The sequence below is a fragment of the Theropithecus gelada genome, chromosome 20 (assembly GCF_003255815.1).
Source record: "Theropithecus gelada isolate Dixy chromosome 20, Tgel_1.0, whole genome shotgun sequence".
NCBI lineage: Eukaryota > Metazoa > Chordata > Mammalia > Primates > Cercopithecidae > Theropithecus > Theropithecus gelada.
The window spans coordinates 7455676-7474097 of record NC_037688.1 but is presented as its reverse complement, the minus strand read 5'-3'; the positions used below and the strand labels follow the sequence as shown (position 1 = coordinate 7474097).

General features: G+C 52.0%; 1 protein-coding gene across 2 annotated transcripts in view; it reads left to right on the top strand.

Annotated features, from left to right (window-relative positions):
• ZNF423 (zinc finger protein 423) overlaps window positions 1-18422 on the top strand; it is a 370990-nt gene that overhangs the window by 66765 nt on the left and 285803 nt on the right. For both annotated transcript variants that reach the window (XM_025370367.1, XM_025370366.1), the window contains exon 2: window positions 1377-1436. Coding sequence is in view for 1 of the 2 variants with exons in the window: in XM_025370366.1 (XP_025226151.1) it covers window positions 1377-1436 (60 nt within the window). In the remaining variant the exon portion in view is untranslated. The remainder of the gene's footprint in view (window positions 1-1376; window positions 1437-18422) is intronic.

The following is an 18422-nucleotide window of genomic DNA, read 5'->3' as shown; positions in this document are numbered from 1 at the left end:
GTTCCAGCAGATGACAGCCCTGACATTATTATGGGGGCAGTTACCCTGTGCCGGCACAGTGCCCAATGCTGCACAGACGTTATCCCATTTAATCCTCCCAGCAGCCCTATGGCTTAGGTACCATTATTGTCTCCATTTTTGAAGTGGGAAAACAGAAACCCGGAGGTTAGATCATTTGCTCAGGTCACATACAGCTAGTAAGAGGCAGAACGGAGATTTGAAGCCAGGCTGCGCCTCGTGCTAGAACTCAGGTTCTGACCACGAACCAGCCTGCTTGCTCCACTCGCAAGGTGGTTGCCTGCGTGTTGTACACGCCTTCCATGTGGTGGGCTGGGGTCACTGCCCTCCAGTCTGAGTTGCTAGGGTTCTGGATAGCATCTTTTGTACCCTGGTCAACCATGGTTTTCGAAGCAACCTTGGAGACAGACAACCCTGGGTTTGAGCCCAAACTCTTCATGGCTCTCACTACCTGTAAGACCTCAGGCACCCCTCTGAGAGACTGCTGAGGAAGACTAAACCCAGTGATAGCTGCAAAGCCCTAGCACAGTGCCTGGCTCAGTGTGCACCCACGTGGTGCCAGCAAGAACATCGACAGTGCGGAGAGAACTGGGTGGTTCGTGGTGGCTTCAGCCTGCACATATGCAGAGCTAGAAAGGCCATTAAATCTGAAAAATACTGTGTATGCACATTTTTGGCTTAAACAAAGTCCCATTTACAAAGTCCATAACCCAGCTTTAATATTATTACATGCCCCAGACTGGGATTAATTCCAGGACAAGAGTGTTATTATGCTGTGTAGTGTTTCTCCCATATTCTCCTAGTGCATGGCCTCCACCAGCCTGGGCTTATGTCCTGGGGTGTGGGATGGTGGGGACACCCTGTCTCTGCCCGACTTGGTTCTGTGGGGTCCTGGGTGGAGTGGGGGGAGGCTGGTTGCCTTCTGATGTTGTCAGCTCATAAGTTGCAGTGCTCAGATGTGCTGTCATTGGGAGAGTTGACCTCAGCGTGTCCTGAGGTCTGTCTGTGGGTCAGGTCTCAGCAGGGTCATGAGCACTCACCACTTTGCTGATCCCTGAAGCAACTTTATTGGTTTCTTGAGGCAGTGCTGAGATTGATTAGTGATGTCTGCCAGGGGCACAGGGCTGGGGAAACCATAACTGATCCAGCACTTAACTTGCTATTCCTGTTTTATTCCGATCATTTTACATCTCTGCGAAACCAATAAAGGCCTCTTTGTAGGCTTTGCCCCCTCTCCCCTGGTCATGGGTATTATAATAAGGACCCCCACAAATATTCCTTCTTCCTCACCCTGCACCTCACCTGATCTATTTGTACAGTCTTCAAACTCACAGGCCCATCTCTGTTCTCTCTTTCAGTTGAAGAGGGGGAGGCCTCAGACTTCTCGCTGGCCTGGGATTCCTCCGTGACAGCAGCAGGTAAATGCCTGGGGGCTGGTGGAAGAGTTGCAGGGGGTCCTGGGGCTGGTCCAGGAACTCAGAAAGCCACCCAACTGGTTATGGAAATGATATTCTTTGTGTCACATTCCTGCCTCCAGTCCAGACTACCCCATGCAACACGATTTTTATATCAGTTCCATATGGTCAATAAAATCTATTACATACGGAGACTAATATTCCCTTATTCTCCTGAGGGCCACGTTTCCTTCTTGTGGGCACAGTTCAGATGGGCGGTGATTTTCCCACTGCACAAGCCTTGAAGCTCCTTGCTATGGGCGTTGCTGCACATTCATTCCAATCTAATTGCATAAAAGCCACTTTAATAGGACTTTTAAACTCCAGTCTACATCAGAATTCCTCTTTCCCTCCCTGGAAGGGGCTGCTCTGCACTCTCAGGGCTGGCAGAGCTCAGCTCGTGCCTCCAGGGAGAGGTAACAGAGGGAGCTCAGACTCGTGAGGTGTTGGGGGTGACATGACACTCAGGACATGGGATTCCCGCATAAGCTCTTCCCTGTACCTCAGTTTCTTAGCTGTAAAAATAGGTGGATGAATAAAGTTTTTCTAACTGTGAAGTTTTGCAGCTTGGAGCCTTCCCATGAGTACTGAGATTAGAACTGGCTTTGGGGGGTTTTGGGGAGCTCCTGAGTTGGGGGCCAGGGTCCCCTGTTTGCCCCGCATGCAGCCGGGGCCTCTCTTGGTAGTGGTGCCCCCGGCTCCCTGACCGGCAGGCGCTGGGATCCCCTTGCTTGTCCTCCTCCCCTGCCTTGGGCCAGGCCTGCCCTGGGATCCTGACCAGCTTTTTCTGGATTCGTGGGGGAGCTGGAGCTGCTTCAGTCTTGCAGAATCTTAAGGCCTGAGGAAGTCTATAACAGAACATTCAGTCCAAGCTTCTCCTCTTTTCGTTGTGGAAACTGAAGCAGGAAGAGAGATTTGCTCTGGGTCAGTATTTCAAAAACGTGCTTAGGCATCGGGTATATAAACATTTAATGTTTTCATGGTTATGTGTCTAATGTGTGATATTATAGACATTTGTGACTTAACTATGATGCTAAATTCATTTAAGTGAAAAAATGGAGTTGACAAGAGAGTGTTAGTGGTACAGAATATGGAGATTCAGCGGGAAGTTTGAAGATGGTTCAGTGAAATTTGGGAAAGGAGACTAAGCCCTCGAACCCAAGCCTGTGGCCCCTGGTTCCACGTCCTTTCCAGCAGGAGCTGATGCTGCCTGCAGAGTCCACAGGGTCCTGGTTGACCCAGGCTTGTGCACTGTTGTGGCTGCAGGTGCCCTGGCCCTTGGTGACAGGGGCTTCCTCCACAGAGAGGGGACTTGTCTGAAGCCAACATGGTGAGTGGTGCTCAAATTCTGGGGAGGAGGGTCCGGGACTAGGACAGGCTTTGGGGTCAGCACTGGGCAGGTAGGAGGCTGGGGGAAGGGGCTGTGTAGCCCCCTGTGTGTCTCCTTCTGTGCAGGAAGCGAGTTCCCCATGGTGGGGGGAAACAGCAAGACCCTAAGGCGCCGTGTGTCAGAGATGTAGTCCCCCTGAGAGATGAGGGGTGCAGGGGCTCACACTTGCTGCCTGCTCTGGAGAGGATCCCACTGTACCCCAAACCCCTGAACTAGGAAAGCACTCAGCCCTGCGTTGTCTACAGAAGGTCCTCCTTCCCAGCTGCTTTCCCAGTGGGGCTGGAGGTGATGCAGACAGATGGGAACATCAGTGGCTTGCAAGGAGGGTGCTAGCAGTGATTGCTATAGACAGAAAGCCCTGGGCAAGGGGGTGGCTGCATGCCTAGGCAGTGAGGTGTCTCCCAGCTTGCAGAAGGCAAGGGCGATGTTGATGGTAGGGCCTTGGAGTCTGCAGTTCTGTAATTCCACAGTTGGGCGGCCAGTCTTAGGGCCTCTCTGGGCTGCCTGGGAGTAGTGGGAGCTATGGGATTTGCCAGTTTCCAGGCAAGAGCTGAGCATGCCTCGTGCATGTAGGAGGATGCACACTCCTTGTGACTCCACAGCCACAGCTCGCCATGGTGCCAGTCAGTTTCGGATTCTCTGCTCAGCGATGGGGAGAGGCAGGGCAGAGCATCCCCGGCAGTGGATAATCCACAACGAGACAGCCAGGCCAGGAATTGTTTTGTTTTCTTTGGCTCATTTTTGCTGGTGTTTTTTCGTTTGTTTGTTTGTTTGTTTTGTTTTTTTAGTTTGTGCCATGCATGTGATAAATTTTCATTCCCAGTTCTATTGGACTTGAGCTATTAAAGTCAGCTTGTATTCCCTGAGCATGGGGTGTGTGAGATGGCTCCAAGCCTGGGTGGCAGGCAGAAGTCAGTGTGGGAGGTGGCCCTGGACATAGGCAATGTCACATTTATTGAGCACTTACTTAGTGTGTGCCAGGCACTGAGCGAACACTCTACCTGCAACGTCTCGCTGAGCCATCGTGACAGCTCTGTGAGGTGGGTGCCGCTTCCAGCAGCAGCTCCATCATTTCTCTGTGGGCTTGGCTTAGGGACAGCCATCTGGTGGACAACAGGGCCAAAGGCCTGGTGAAAGCCGCTTTTGTCTAATACTTTTCATTAAACTGAGAAAATGTCACTTGGCCACATCAGAGAATGGCAGCAGGTGACAGAAGATTATGGGGGAGCAAAACCTCCCAGGCCACCCTTGGCACTGCTACTGAGAAACCCCATCCTCATTTGACACATGAGGGAAGGAGCTCGGAGCAGTACAGTAGTGAATCCACGGTCCCCAGCTGGCAGGCTGTGCATCAGGGACTCGAACCCAAGTCCTCCGGAAGCCAGAGCCTGTGGTTTAACCTCTGCACCACTTGGCATCAGGAGGTGGAGAGCTGAGCAGGACCTGAAAGCGGGGCATTATGGCAACTTCTGGAAGGTCCTTGGCAGGACAGGCATGGTGGCTGCAGGGCATAGGTAGGTCCTGCTCACAGGCCCCCATTGGCCCTGGGCTGAGGGCATTTTACCAGGAGGAAGGGAGAGCTATAAGGCATAGAGTAGCTCTTCTTCTTGGGGGGGGGGCCCTGTTGGCCCAGAGCGCAAGCTTTTCATGCACCTTCCTCTCCTCTGCTTTGCCCAGCCCTGGGTGTGTGATGGAGAACTGCAATAAAGAAGCAGAATGCGCAGTTTGCGTCTTCACTCACCTCTGGCCCGCCCTGGCCACCCTGCTAGTGGGGACCCTGTGGCCCTCAGCCCCCAGGAACAACCAGGCTTGCTCCTTCTGTGCCCTCGAGCAGGGGTCCTGACAGTGATGGAGAGCCCGGCCTTGCCTGGCAGGGAAAGGAGCGAAATGATGAGCTCATGGCAATATCCCGTAGTCCCGAGGCGGGGGCGTGGGGAGTGGAGCGCGCAGGCCCACTCATGCCGCTTGCTGGCGAATGGGGCTGCTGATGGTGAGGCCCAGGGGAAGGAGCACTTCATTTGGAGTCAAGATGTGGGGTTGCCTTGGAGGTGTGGAGCTGGAGTTCCTAACCTGTTTTGAGCCACAGGTGCCTTTGAGCATCCAGTGGCAGTGTGTGGATTCTCTTTCGGACACACACAGGATTTCATGTGTGATTTCAGGGTTGTTCGTGGGCCATTCTTCTTCTCCAGCCAACCCTAACTTCTCCCGCCTTGCCAGGCCATAGGTGTGAACTTACAAATGTGAAAGTCCTTTGCAAATGGGAAAACCTTGCCAGGGTCACAAACTCAAAGGCCCACCTGAGGCGCGCTGATGGCCCAGGTGGGCTGATACGTGAGGGGCCGCGGTGGATGGTGACACAGATCCTGCAAAGAGGATGGCTGGCCCTCAGCTCCTGCTGGCTGGGCCATGAATTGCCAGAATTCTGGCTGGGTCCAGAGTTGCCAGATCTTCAGAGTTTTAAAAGAAAAGCCAGAAAGCTGGATTTTCATAAGAAATCTTTAGATTCTTAAACCAACCCAGCTTATGTCTTTTTAAAAACAGCTTTACTGAGATATAATTCACATATCATACAATTCACCCACTTAAAGTGAATTTTGGTATATTTAGAGATATATGTGACCATTACTTGAGTGAACTTAGAACATTTTCATGTCCTTAAAAGGAAACTCTTGACCAGGAGCGGTGGCTCACACCTGTAATCCCAGCACTTTGGGAGGCCAAGGCAGGAGGATTGCTTGAGCCCAGGAGTTTGAGACCAGCCTGGGTAATATAGTGAGACCCTGTCTCTACAAAGAATCAAAACAAAATAGCCCTGGGCATGGTGGCATGCACCTGGAATCCCAGCTACTTGGGAGACTGAGGCAAGAAGATCACTTGAGCCCAAGAGTTCGAGGTTACGATGAGTTTTGATCATGACACTGCACTCCAGCCTGGGTGACAGAGTGATAGCCTGACTCTAAAATAATTAACTAAATAAAAGAAAAAGAAAAAAAAATAATAATAAAGAAACACTGTATCCTTAGCTACCACCCCTGCCAGTCCCAGGCTACCACTGATCCACTTACTTTTTTATTCTAATTTTTATTTTTTTGAGACAGAGTCTCACTCTGTCGCCCAGGCTGGAGTGCAGTGGCGCGATCTCAGCTAACTGCACCCTCCACCTCCTGAGTTCAAGCAATTCTCCTGCCTCAGCCTCCCCTCGTAGTGGGGACTACAGGTGTGTGCCACCGCACCTGGCAATGTACAAGTTTTTGTTTGAATGCTTGTTTTTAGTTCTTTTGGGTGTATTTGTAGGCGTGGAATTACTGGGTCTTAGGGTAACTTTATGTTTAACTTTTGGAGGAGCCACCAGACCTTCCCAGGCATTTTGCATTCCCACTGCCCATAGGGATTCCACTTTTTCCAGGTCCTTGTCAGCATTTATTATTTTCCTTTTTGCAAATTCTAACCTTCCTAGTAGGCGTGAAGGTATCTCATTCTGAACAACTCATGGATTTTTTTTTTCTTTTCTTTTTTTTTTTTTTGAGATGGAGTCTTGGTCTGTTGCCAGGCTGGAGTGCAGTGGCACCATCTTGGCTCACTGCAACCTCTACCTCCCAGGTTCAAATGATTCTCTTGCCTCAGCCTCCCCAGTAGCTGGGACTACAGACACGTTCCACCAAGCCCAGCTAATTTTTGTATTTTTAGTAGAGATGGGGTTTCACCATGTTGGCCAGAATGATCTTGATCTCCTGACCTTGTGATGTGCAAGCCTCGGCCTTCCAAAGGCTCCCAGTGCCTTTGACCTACCTCCTAGCAACGTCTCCAAATCCCCTGTATCCTGCCTGTCACAGCCTGGCACTAGCCCTAACCCTAACCCCCGTCTCTCCCGCCCATCCTGGCCTGGTACTAAACCTACCGCTATCCCTAACACCCCTCTTTCCCACCCATCCCAGCCTGATACTAGCCCTAACCCCCCTCTTTCCCGCCCATCCCAGCCTTCTACTGACCCTAACCCTACTCTAATGCTAACCCCCTTCTTTTCCACCCACCCCAGTGTGGTACTAACCCTAACCCTAATGCTACTCCTAACTCCCCTCTTTCCCACCTATCCCAGCCTGCTACTAACCCTAACACTAACTTTAACGCTAACCCTAATCCCCCTCTTTGCTGCCTATCCCAACCTGGCACTAACCCTAACCTTAACCCTAACCACCCATCTGGTAATAACCCTACTGCCTAATAACCTCTACTGCCCATCCCAGCCTGGTAATAACCCTAACCCTACCCCTAACCCCTATCTCTCCCGCCCATCACCCGCTGGTAGGGAGATGCATCTTGCCTTCAGCATTTCCTCCCTCTTCCCACAAGCCCTTTGGAATGAGGTCTCTAAGTGGCAGACACCAGAAACATCATGTATGATCCTCAGGTCTATGATGTGGGTTTTCAGGGAACCCACACAACCATGTGGAAATTTACCTCCTCTTTCCCTGTCACTGAGTTTGATCTGGGAGCTGAAGCTGCGCATCTATTTATTTTTATGTTTATTGTTTTTATTGAGACAGGGCCTTTCTATGTTGCCCAGGTTGGTCTCGAACTCCTAGGCTCAAACAATCCTCCTGTCTCAGCCTTCCAAGCAGCTGGGATTACAGGCATGCACCACCATGCTTAGCCTGAAGTGGGTAAGGGGATCATTTTTATGTAATTGTCTAGTCAGAGTCTCATTGGAATCTTCCACCTCACCAGGCTGGGTTTTGGGACTGGTTGGGCAGAGTCTGCTCCATGGCTTCCATCCAGCATGGCAGCTCTGGAACAGCAGCAGGGAGAGGCAGTAAGAGGAGGGTCTGTGGGTGGGCCAGAGATAGGACACAGTTAGTTCGTTGACACATACTTCTTGTGAACGCCTGGGCAGGTTAGGTAAGTCTATTTCTGGCGTGGTGACAGACACACTTGTTTGAGAGGAACACTCAGTATCATCAGTTGACTGTGATGGCCCCGCAACCTGAGACCTCATTTGTGTTGCACTGTGATCAGACTTTTAGGCCTTCCTGCCATGGGACAGGTGTTCTTGCGCCAGTTAATAGGAACCGTCACTCCCATTTACAAGGTGCTTCTAGGAGCCAGGTCTCCTTTGCTTTTCACATGCATATGAGAAAACCGAGAAACAGAGATGCTAGTAACTTGCTTCTAGGTCACTCAGCCAAGAAGCGGCAGAGCAGAGATTTGAACCCAGGCAGCTCATGCATGAATTTAGTGCCTCAACTGTAGAGGGCAGACCTGCCAGTGAGAATGCGGGTCCCATGCCTTGTTTTAGAGGAGAATCTCTGGAGTCAGCTCTGTGCCCCGGTCACTCCTGGGTCAGGTAAAAGAGTCTAACTGAAGCCAGCCCTCGGTATTTGCTGCCTGGAAGGAGAGGAGGTGCATGTTTTGAAGACCTTGCACACATCTCCCATGTTCAAAGCCAGGCCTGGAAAGCACTGGGCCAGGCTCTCTGCAGGGACTCACACCACCTCCAGCCCCCGTCCCCAGCCCTCCTTCCACATCTTGGTGTTGGGCATGGGGGCAGTTTGCAGGGGAAGGTGGGGATAGGACTGCAGGCTCTGGGACCTCCTCAGGTGGGAGGTAGAGCCGGCATTGGGGTAGCTGGTGTCCTGGGACCTCCTTGAGAAGAATGCCTTGAAGCCTCTCATTTTTCTTTTAGCCTGGTTCTGGGTAAAAGATGGGGTGAGGAGAATGGTCGGGGTCCCTGCTCCTGACCAAGGCGACAACCTCATCCCCTGCAGTCCTTTGCCCCCAGGTTTTGGCTGGGAAAATGGACAGAAATGTCCAGAAGCCTGGGCCTTTCACCATGGGCGGGCGAGGCTACTCCGTGCAGTCCCGCCTGCACTTCTGAACCACGCGGAGCTGCCTCCCACCCTGCTTGTGTGTTGCTGGAGTGCATATTTATTATTTCAATGGCTTCACAGAAACTCCACCCACACCCCTGCGCTTCTGCACTTGCGTTTGCATTTCTCCCAGTCCCCTTTCGAGCTCTGTTCGTCTATAAGCTTCTACATGAAGTCCACGCTGAACTCGCAGTGGATTTCCTTGTAGTTCCTGTTGGACCTGAGCTTCCTGTGGTCCTGGGACCCATGTACCTCCCACCTTAGTGTCTGTACTGGAGCCCTCAAGTGGATGGGCGTGAATGTTCTTCTCCGCCTCTCCCCTGTTGGACGTTCGGACTGCTTTAGGTGATGGCTGTTGTAAATAACGCCATGATGAACATCTTTGTGTGGGTGGTCTTTTTTTTCTCCTTTGGAGATTTTCTTAGGGGCTCCCAGCACCTTCTAACTTTTTCTTTCAATCCCCAAATCAAAGCTGGAGAGACTGTTCCCCTCGTCTGTGTCCATTGCTCCCCACTGGGTCTCACTTTGAACACTTCCCCAAGTGACTGTCCTGCATTGGGTCGCCTGTGGGATGTCTCACCCACCCATGATACTTGCCTAGAGCCATGTGACTGTGGCCCGTGGTGCAAGCTGCCTGGACACCCTTTGGCTTCGGTCTGGTGTGCTGGTGGCGTCTGCCTTTTGTGCTTGAGCTCCCAACCTAATCATCTTTTTGATGAGGACCAAGAGACATTTTAAAGGAGCAGAAAAGTCTCACTAAATAGATGTAGAATTTCCAGTATTTTAAAGACTTATGAAATGCATTTTTATATGGGGCCAGCTGGGGAGTTTCTCATTAGCTCGGCTGGGGAGCCTGTGGGGAGTTGAGCTAAGTGGAGCCAGGCAGGCTGGGTAGGAAGACGCGGTGGCCCCGAGCTCACCGGGGGAGCGTGGCAGGCATGCGCCAGCAAGTCGGCTCCACGGACCCCTGGCCAGGCAGCCTGGGCTGCGCCTTTGTTAGAGCTGCTCCCTCTACAGCACAGGGGGCCTCAGAAATCGTCAGGTGGTGACTGGAGCTGAGAGGTGGCCACTCTGTTACCATGGTGAGCAGTCCACGGGGTAGGGCATTCTGTGCCGCGTGTGCACATGGATGCATGCACTTGTGTGTGTGCTTGTGTGTGAGCATGCCCAGGTAGCTGCAGCCCTGACTCGGACCCCTGGCAGGGGGGCGCTCCAGTGCCCCTGTGCTCTGCCTGCTGGTTGGTGCTGCATCCTGGGCTCCCTGGTGCTGCCTTGGACCAGTTCTCTCAGGAGGAGGTGGCATTTCCTGCCCACCCTTTTCCTCTGGCTCTGCACCAGCCTTGGGGCCCCCATTGGGCTCCGCTGTACTTGGCTTCCTCGTTGACATGCCTGCTGTGCACGTGTGTATGCAGAGCCCATGCATACATGTGCACATGTGTGCTCAGGACTCAAGTGTGCTGGTACCCAGGGCATGTGGAAATGAACAGGTGTGCAGTGCGTCTTCTGACTCCTGTTTTCCTCCTGTACCTCTATCCTGGCTGATGACTTCACTTCCATGGAGCTAAGCTTGTCTTGCTGATTTCTACCCTCTTGAGATGGACTTGGGGCTTCCCTGATGGCAGGGATGCTGTCGTTTGTCACGTGTCCCTGGTCTGGCATTGGGACTTTGCAGCGCAGTTGCTCAGTTGATTTGGGACCATCTGCCCCAGCAAACCCATGGCCCTGCCCCTCCTCTCCTGGTGCCGTTGGGCTTTTCGGGGGACATCAGTAATGAGGATTGTAAAGACAAGGAGGAGCCAGTCCTAATTCCTCCAAAGCTGGGTGCTCCCTGAGGATGGAAAGGCCTCTCTTTGGTGTCGGCCCTTTCCCAAGTCCCCAAGGATCCTGCTGTCCTGCTGGTGGACACTGGAAATCAATAGTTCTTTGGCAACTTGAAGCCTGCCCATAAATAGTCAGTTGTGTCTGTGGGTTGGGGTGTGTGGGGTGGGGTGATGATGGCATCACTCCTCATGCATTTGGGGGAGTCGGTGCCCATCCTACTCCCTCCAGTGTTGCCCAGCCTTGTGCGTGCGTCCTGGGGTGGTTTGCACCCGCGCTGCTCAAACTTGAACATGTGTACAAATGGTCAAGACGCAGATTCTGACTCAGCAGGTCTGGGTAGGGCCTGAGAATCTGCATTTCTAGCAGGCTCCGGAGTGATGTTGATGCTGTTGGTCCACAGACTGTGTTACTCCTTGGCATTTTTTGAAGCTCAGCCTAAATGACACCTCCTCCAGGAAGTTTCCCATGATAGCCCTGCCATAATTCTGCGCCCCCTGAGCCTAAGAGCTCCTGATCCTGGCCCTCAGTGCTCCCACTGCCTTCTGCTTGGTTCTAGCGTTCCTTCTCTTCTTATACCCAGCTCCCTGATGCTCTGCTCACTCCTAGGGGGCAGTGACCGAGTCTGGTTCTCTGCGTCCCCACAGCTCAGCCCTGGCTTGGCAGTTGGCAGGTGCCTGGCAAATGTCTGCCAAGATGCAGAGCCTCACCTCCACTTCTTTGTCTGTATTTGTCCTGGGAAGTGCAGGGCCTGAGTTTTGTTCACTTTGTTAAGAGCAAAATCTGGGTTTGAGGTCTAGATGCTTATTAGCCGTTCAATATGGAGTAAGTTACTAAACCTCCCTGTCCTTTCATTTCCTCATCGGAAATGGGGATAATAATAGTCCTACTTCCTAAGGCCATTGTGAGGATGGCACAGGGAATCCGCATGGAGTGCTTAACCCCTAGGGTGCCATCTGGCACCAAGGCTCCAACGGGCCCCTCCTTCTCATCACATCGTCACAGCTCCCTGCCTTTCTCCCCACATCTTGACTGGCAATCTCTAGGCATGGCCACAGTGCCTGGGGCAATCTGCTTCACCTTCCTGCAGGTTTGGGGTGGAACTGAATCTGTAGGGAACCATTCTTGTTTACCCTGGTTGGTGAGGCATGGCTTGTTTCCCAAGTGGGGCAGGCCAGGTGGGGTGGGGGTTGGTGGGAGGTGGGCAGGGTCTGCTCTGAAAGGCAGAGGCCTGAGGCTGTCCTGAGATCAGATTCCTTCCCTGGGTGGGGCTGGACACATGGACTGTGCGGCCATGGGCCAGTGCCCGGTAGGAAATGGCCAGGGTCAGCCTGACCGCACCACCTGGCATGTGTTGGCTTCCTGGGTGGACACTCTGAAGGGCCCAGTTCCTGGGTTGGATACGGTCAGTGGTGCCCTGCTATAGACTGCAGGCAGCCCACAGGGGTTAGGCTGCTGTCATGTCAGCTGACATTCCCTTAAAATCCTTGAGTGTGCAGGGAGATGCACACACACACACACTCTAACACACACACGAGATTAGGCTGAGCCTGGCTATCTGATGCCTCTCTGGTTCAAAAAATTATTATCTTACCTCCACTAATAAGTTTTTCTCCTTTGTCATGGTTGATTGCTTTAACTGATGGCTGCTGGCCATATGTGGTAGTAGTTAGCACATCAGACTCATGCTTAGTCTGGCAAATATGATAAATTTTACTTATGCTGTTCTACTTATCAAGGCTAAATGTCCTGCAAACCTGGCAAGCTTGTGGAGGCAGGGACAGTGCCTATTTGCTTACTGTTGTATCCTCAGCAATTGGCACTGTCTTAACAATAACAATTAAAAAGTAATAACCATCTAGTGAGCATCCACTCAGTGCCAGACAGCGGGCTGTGACATGCATTATCTCATTTAAGCCTTGTTAACCACAGTATTAGCATTCCCATCTCACAGATGAGCAACTGAGGCCAAAGAGGTAAAGAGATTGGTCCAGTCTGCACAGCTAGTTGGGGTTTTGTCTGAGTCTAGGGCACGCTTTCTGTAGTTGCTAATTCGTAGTGCCTGGGACTCAGTGGAGACTTACTGCATCTTTGTGGAATGAGCGGCACTAGAATGTGCTGTGAGCCCTAATGTCATTGCAGCGACACACCACTAGTAAGAAGCCACCAGGGTCAGTGTGGGAATGAGTGATTGTTGATGGGCACAAGCCTGTGAGTGCTCTTTGGTGGTGACGTGTAAATTCACAAGTCATTGTGTGTGCATGCATGTGCACACGCAACATACACATATTACATGCACACAAACACAAGGACGCATGCACACATTCATACATATATATGCTCATACTCCCACTCAGTGCAAACGTACTCCACACAATGCACATGGACACTCACACACACGTAGGTACACATTTACACACAATGCACATGTACCCCCATACACATGTAAACACACACATATGTGCACATTGGCGTCTGCACACTCACACAATACACACATTCACATATATGGGCCTTCACATACGTGTTCCTCCGTACTACACACATATGTATGCACAGCCAAGTGCATGCATATGCATAATGTACACTCACATGGACGCCTACAGACACAGGTGTGCACACACATGCACAACACAGATGTATGCCTATACATGCATACAGGAGTGTGTTCACACTGCCAACATGCACATAGTGCGCATGTGCACACACTTACAAATCCATGCACATACAGAGGCACACACACATATGCAGCATTCACTCATCCACATCCGGGCATGCAAATGAGCAGAAAAAGCCCGTTTCTAGGCTGTCTCCCTTGAAGGATCAGGAACAGTGCCCAGGCGGGGTGTTCAAGATGTCCACATCGTCTCCTTGCTCTCTGTTTTCTTTCTTCCGTTTCTTTGTCATACCCTCAGGGTCCTAGACGTTCTTTCCATCCAAAGATTTGCACCCCTGCTCTTGGACCCAGTGCTGGGCTGACCCGGGTGTGGACCTAGACCCCAGTCTTGGTCCATCTGTCTGTTCGCCTGCCTGGCCTGCTGCGGCCTGCGTGTACCGCCCCCCAACCCCCAACTTGCGTGTGACTTCATTTTCCACTCTGCACCTGCCTCTTTAAGAGACCAGGGGCCTGGCGGGCCTGTCCCCAGGGTCGGGGCTGGGGGAGGCTGGACAGCTGCAGGTTGGGGGGAAGCTTTGTGAGCTCCCAGCGGCCTCTTGGAGCCTGGGTAACGCTGGGGAAACTGAAACAAAGGCCGACAATGGCCTCCTTCCCTCCCCGGGTGGCCTCAGAGCAGGGCCTGCCTGGGCGGCCTCTGGGGGCCCCTGTTATTTCCTGTGCTGGCTGTGGGGCTTCTGGCCAGCTTGGAACGGGACAGGAAGCTGGGTAGGGCATCGCCTCCCCACCCGCTGGGCTGGCCCTCGCAGGCCAGAGTAGCTGCTCCTGGGAGTGGGGTTCGGCTTGGCGTTCCTGCTCCGTGACCGCCGCTCCAGCCCCGCTTGGCCTGGTCTGCCCTACTCAGGTCTGGCCAGGCCTCCCAGGAGGGAAACTCAGCCTTCCGTCTCCACTGCCCTCTCCCTGCTGCCGACTCCATGTGCTCCCACCATCTCCGCTGAGTCCATCCATGCTGTCACCTGAGCTCCTGCATCTCCTCTCCCTAAATGGCCCAAGCCGCTGTGGTCAGAGCCCTTGCCCCACAGAGCCGAGGACAGGGCCAGGCAGGGAGCATTTCATGGCTTATTAATTAATTCATTTGGGATTATGCTAGAGGTAAGCATAGGTTTGGTACCAGGGTTAGGGTTACACTGAAGTTTAAGGTTAGCGTTAGGTTTACCAAAACCTACAGACCAAAAAAACATATGAGTTAAGGGCATGGGTTTTTAGGCAGGCAGGTCTTTATTTCAATCCTGATTCACCACCAGCTATTCATCACAGAATTGTCAGGCATCTGTGTCCTTCTAGGCCACAAGAGCACAGCTGGGTCCCTGACTTCCAGGACTCACATTCTAGAGTGAGGAGGCAACAGTGGGCAGGTGAACACACACTGCACAAATTAAGTGTATTCACTGCGAGAATGGGCTTGACTCAGTGGTTGCACCTTCCCAGAGCTCAGCTTCCTGATCTGTAGAATGGGAATAACAAAGCCGCTACCTTGTGTCACCATTATAAGGACAGGTGAGAGGGTAGATGGCATGTGTCCAGCATGGTGCCTGGCACACAGCATGTCCCCAGTAAGCGCTAACTGTGATGATTATTAATGAAAGGCAGTGGAGGTGGCCTGTGGGTCACTGGGGTGCTCAAATAATAGATGAAGAGACCAATTATGTCAAAACCTAAGGGAAGGGTCAGGATGCCTTTGAGCCTCCTGGCAGCCAAGGCCCAAAGAGAAATAGAATCAAAGCTGCTTCCATCTGATGTAAGAGCTTGGGACAGACCAGTGTTTTCCCCTGGCCTGGACGCTGCCTTCACTAGGCTGCGTCTGGGGGCTGGCGGGGCAGCTGCTCAGGTAACTTTCCTAAGTGCCTGGTTAAGTGCAATTAAATGGGTTTCTTTAAGGCAGGATCTCCAAGGGCCTTCAACATGCCTGTGGATGCTTTGAGTTATAGGGAGGGTTCTTAAAACTCTTGGACTCAGAATCTGTCCTTCATCCCTTTTTTTGAGGACCACCTATCCCTAAGCCCAGAATCTTGGAACACAGTTTGGGAAGCTCTGTTTATGTGCTTCTCCTTTGAACTGAACACCACGGGAGGCACCTCACTCACAATGTCCCCTCCTCCCCTTGCCCAGACTGTCATTTGGCTGTGGTTTATTCCGACAGGCCTGGGGGTCTTCATCTGGCAGATCCCACCTGTTGCTTACTTCTTACTGGATGATTGCATTTACTCATCTTATCGGAGTCCGATCCAGCCTCCAGCAGGGGTGCAGTTATGGAAACTGAGGCTCAGAGTGCTTAGAGGGCTCAGGACTGTGGCTCCTAATTCAGGGTCTTTCCACTGCCCCATATTCCATAGACACACACACCCAGATGCACACGCATGCTCACACACATGCACACACCTGAATGTATGCACGATCACCCACTTTTTGCTCTGCGTATGTAGGGATGTTGTTCTGTGTCTAAGATCTAAAGTCTGGCTGGAGCCCCCTCTCTTTCTCCTGCCCACCTCCCCTTCCTGGTGGGCAGGACTGGGAGCCCGCCCCAGTTAGGCCTGCCAGTGGCCACTTACCCCGTGTCTGGCAGGCGCCCTGTGGAGTTTCCATGGTGAGCTGTCCTCTGGGGGCCCTGGGTGGGACTTTCCATCTGGGTGGAAACCTGACCCACTGGCTCAGGGCTGGAAGGGGAGGAAATGCCTTCTCCAAACGTGGAAAGAGGAAGCAAAGAGAGGTGGCTGGCCACAGTCCCTGACTTCTGCAAAGCCACAGGGCCTGAGGACCCCAAGGAGCCTGGGGCAGAGCTGCGTAGGACTCACCCATCAGGGACGGCCACAGCTCAGATAGGGCCACAGCTGCGTAGTGTGGCTTTGCTTTGGGAGCTGACTGTTGTAGGCTCCTGCAGTTCTGCCCATGAGCTCGTGCCTGTCTGTGCTGGCATTCCCTGCATGCTCCTGCAGAGACTCAGGGCCAGCCAGTTGGTAAATGGCTAGGCCAGGATTTGGACTCGGTTCACTGTCCTCAAGGCCCATGTGGTTGTCACTCTGCCTCCTTGCCTTCCTCAAGCAGGCATTTCCATAGGCATTGCCTCACTGAGTTCTTGCAGGTGCGCTTTGACCATTGGTATTATCATTATTCTTGTATTTCATATGTGGAAATTGAGGCTCAGAGAGGCTAGGCATCTTGCCCAATGTCACACAGCAAGTTTGTGGCAGAGCTGCACTATAGCACAGATACCACTCGCCCTTTACTTTGCTGACAGCAACATATGCATACGTATAGGTCATTTATCATTTAACTTCCTCCAACTTAGATAGACACATTTGCCAAAAAGTGAGGACAATAACAATGTAAAGAGATTTGGTAATTGCAGTCAATAGGAGCTGGCTTACTCAGGGAACCTGCGATGTGGTTAGGCACTGTGTCCCCACCCAAATCTCTTGAATTGTAATCCCCCAAATCCCCACGTATCAGGTGGAACAGGTGGAGATAATTGAATCATGGGGTGGTCTCCCCCCTGCTCTTCTTGTGACAGTGAGTGAGGTCTCACAAAATCTGATGGCTTTGTTTTTTCTTTCTTTTTTTTTTTTGTGAGATGGAGTCTTGCTCTGTCACCCAGGCTGGAGTGCAATGGTGCCATATTGGCTCATTGCAATCTTTGTCTACTGGATTCAAGCGATTCTTCTGCCTCAGCCTCCTGAGTAGCTGGGATTACAGGCACCCACCACCATGCCTGGCTAATTTTTGTATTTTTGGTAGAGACAGGGTTTCACCATGTTGGCCAGGCTGGTCTCGAACTCCTGACCTCAGTTGATCCACCTGCCTCGGCCTCCCAAAGTGCTGAGATTACAGGCATGAGCCACCATGCCCAGCCAATCTGATGGTTTTATAAGGGGCTTCTCCCTTTGCTCAGCACTCACTTCATCCTGCCGCCCTGTGAAGAAGGTGCCTGCTTCTCCTTTGCCTTCCGCCGTGATTGTACATTTCCTGAGGCCTCCCCAGCCATTTGGAACTGTGAGTCAATTAAACCTCTTTCTTTATAAACTATCCAGTCTCAAATATTTCTTCATAGCAGTGTGAGAATGGACTAATACAACCTGTGATGTGGGTGAGAATCTTCTGTTCCCTCGGGTGTTGGTCTCTGTGGCCCCTTGTGGGGCAGGTGGATTCCACTCTGGGGTTTTAAGATGTATTTTCATCCCACATGCTTGATGTAGGAACCAAGCCATTCGCCATGGATGTATCTCAAGCCACAGCAGTTGTATCTTAGGGGAGAGGAAAGAGTTTTGGGGATTAACTTTGACTCTAAGACACATTTGCCTCATAGACTGACTTTGGAACCTGGCACTCCCTTACCCCTGAAGCTGGGACAACAGGGGTGAGCCTCTGTCTGACTCACAGGTTCACCAAGGGTGCTTGGACCAATGTGCCAGGGCAGGTGTGATGGCCAATTTTGTGTCAACATGACTGGGTTAAGGGCTGCCCAGACAGCTGGTGGAACATGATTTCAGAGTGTGACTGTGCAGGTGTTTCTGGAAGAGATGAGCATTTTGATGGCTGGACTGAATAAAGCAGACGGCCCTCACCAGTGCCGGCTAGCATCATCCAGTCCACTGATGCTCTGGATAGAATGAAAAGGCAAAAGAGGGGTGACTTTGGTCTCTCTGTTTGAGCCCGGCCATCCATCTTCTGCACTTGGACGTCAGCACTCCTGTTTCTTGCGCCTTGAGTCTGGGGCTGGGACTGACAACATTGGCTCCCTTGGGTTTCAGGCCGTGGGACTTGGACATGAACTGCAGCACTGACTTTCCTGGGCTTCCAGCTTGCAGACCACAGAGGGTGGGATGTTTCCAGCCTCTATAACTGTGTGATCCAGGCCCCTATAACACATCTCTTTTGGTATATCCATATGTGGATCCCCTTGGCTCTAGTTCTTGGGAGAACCCTGGCTAAGGCTCTAGATCTTGGGAGAACCCTGGTGAAGGTATGTGGGAGCTGAATTTTCTCTGTATGAGTCCATTTTCATACTGCTGTGAAGAAATACCCAAGACTGGGTAATTTATAAAGCAAAAGAGGTTTAATGGCCTCACAGTTCCACATGGCTGGGGAGGCCTCACAATCATGGTGAAAGGCAAAGGAAGAGCAAAGGCACGTCTTACATGGTGGCAGGCAAGACAGAATGAGAGCCAAGCAAAGGGGGACACCCCTTCTAAAATCATCAGATCTCGTGA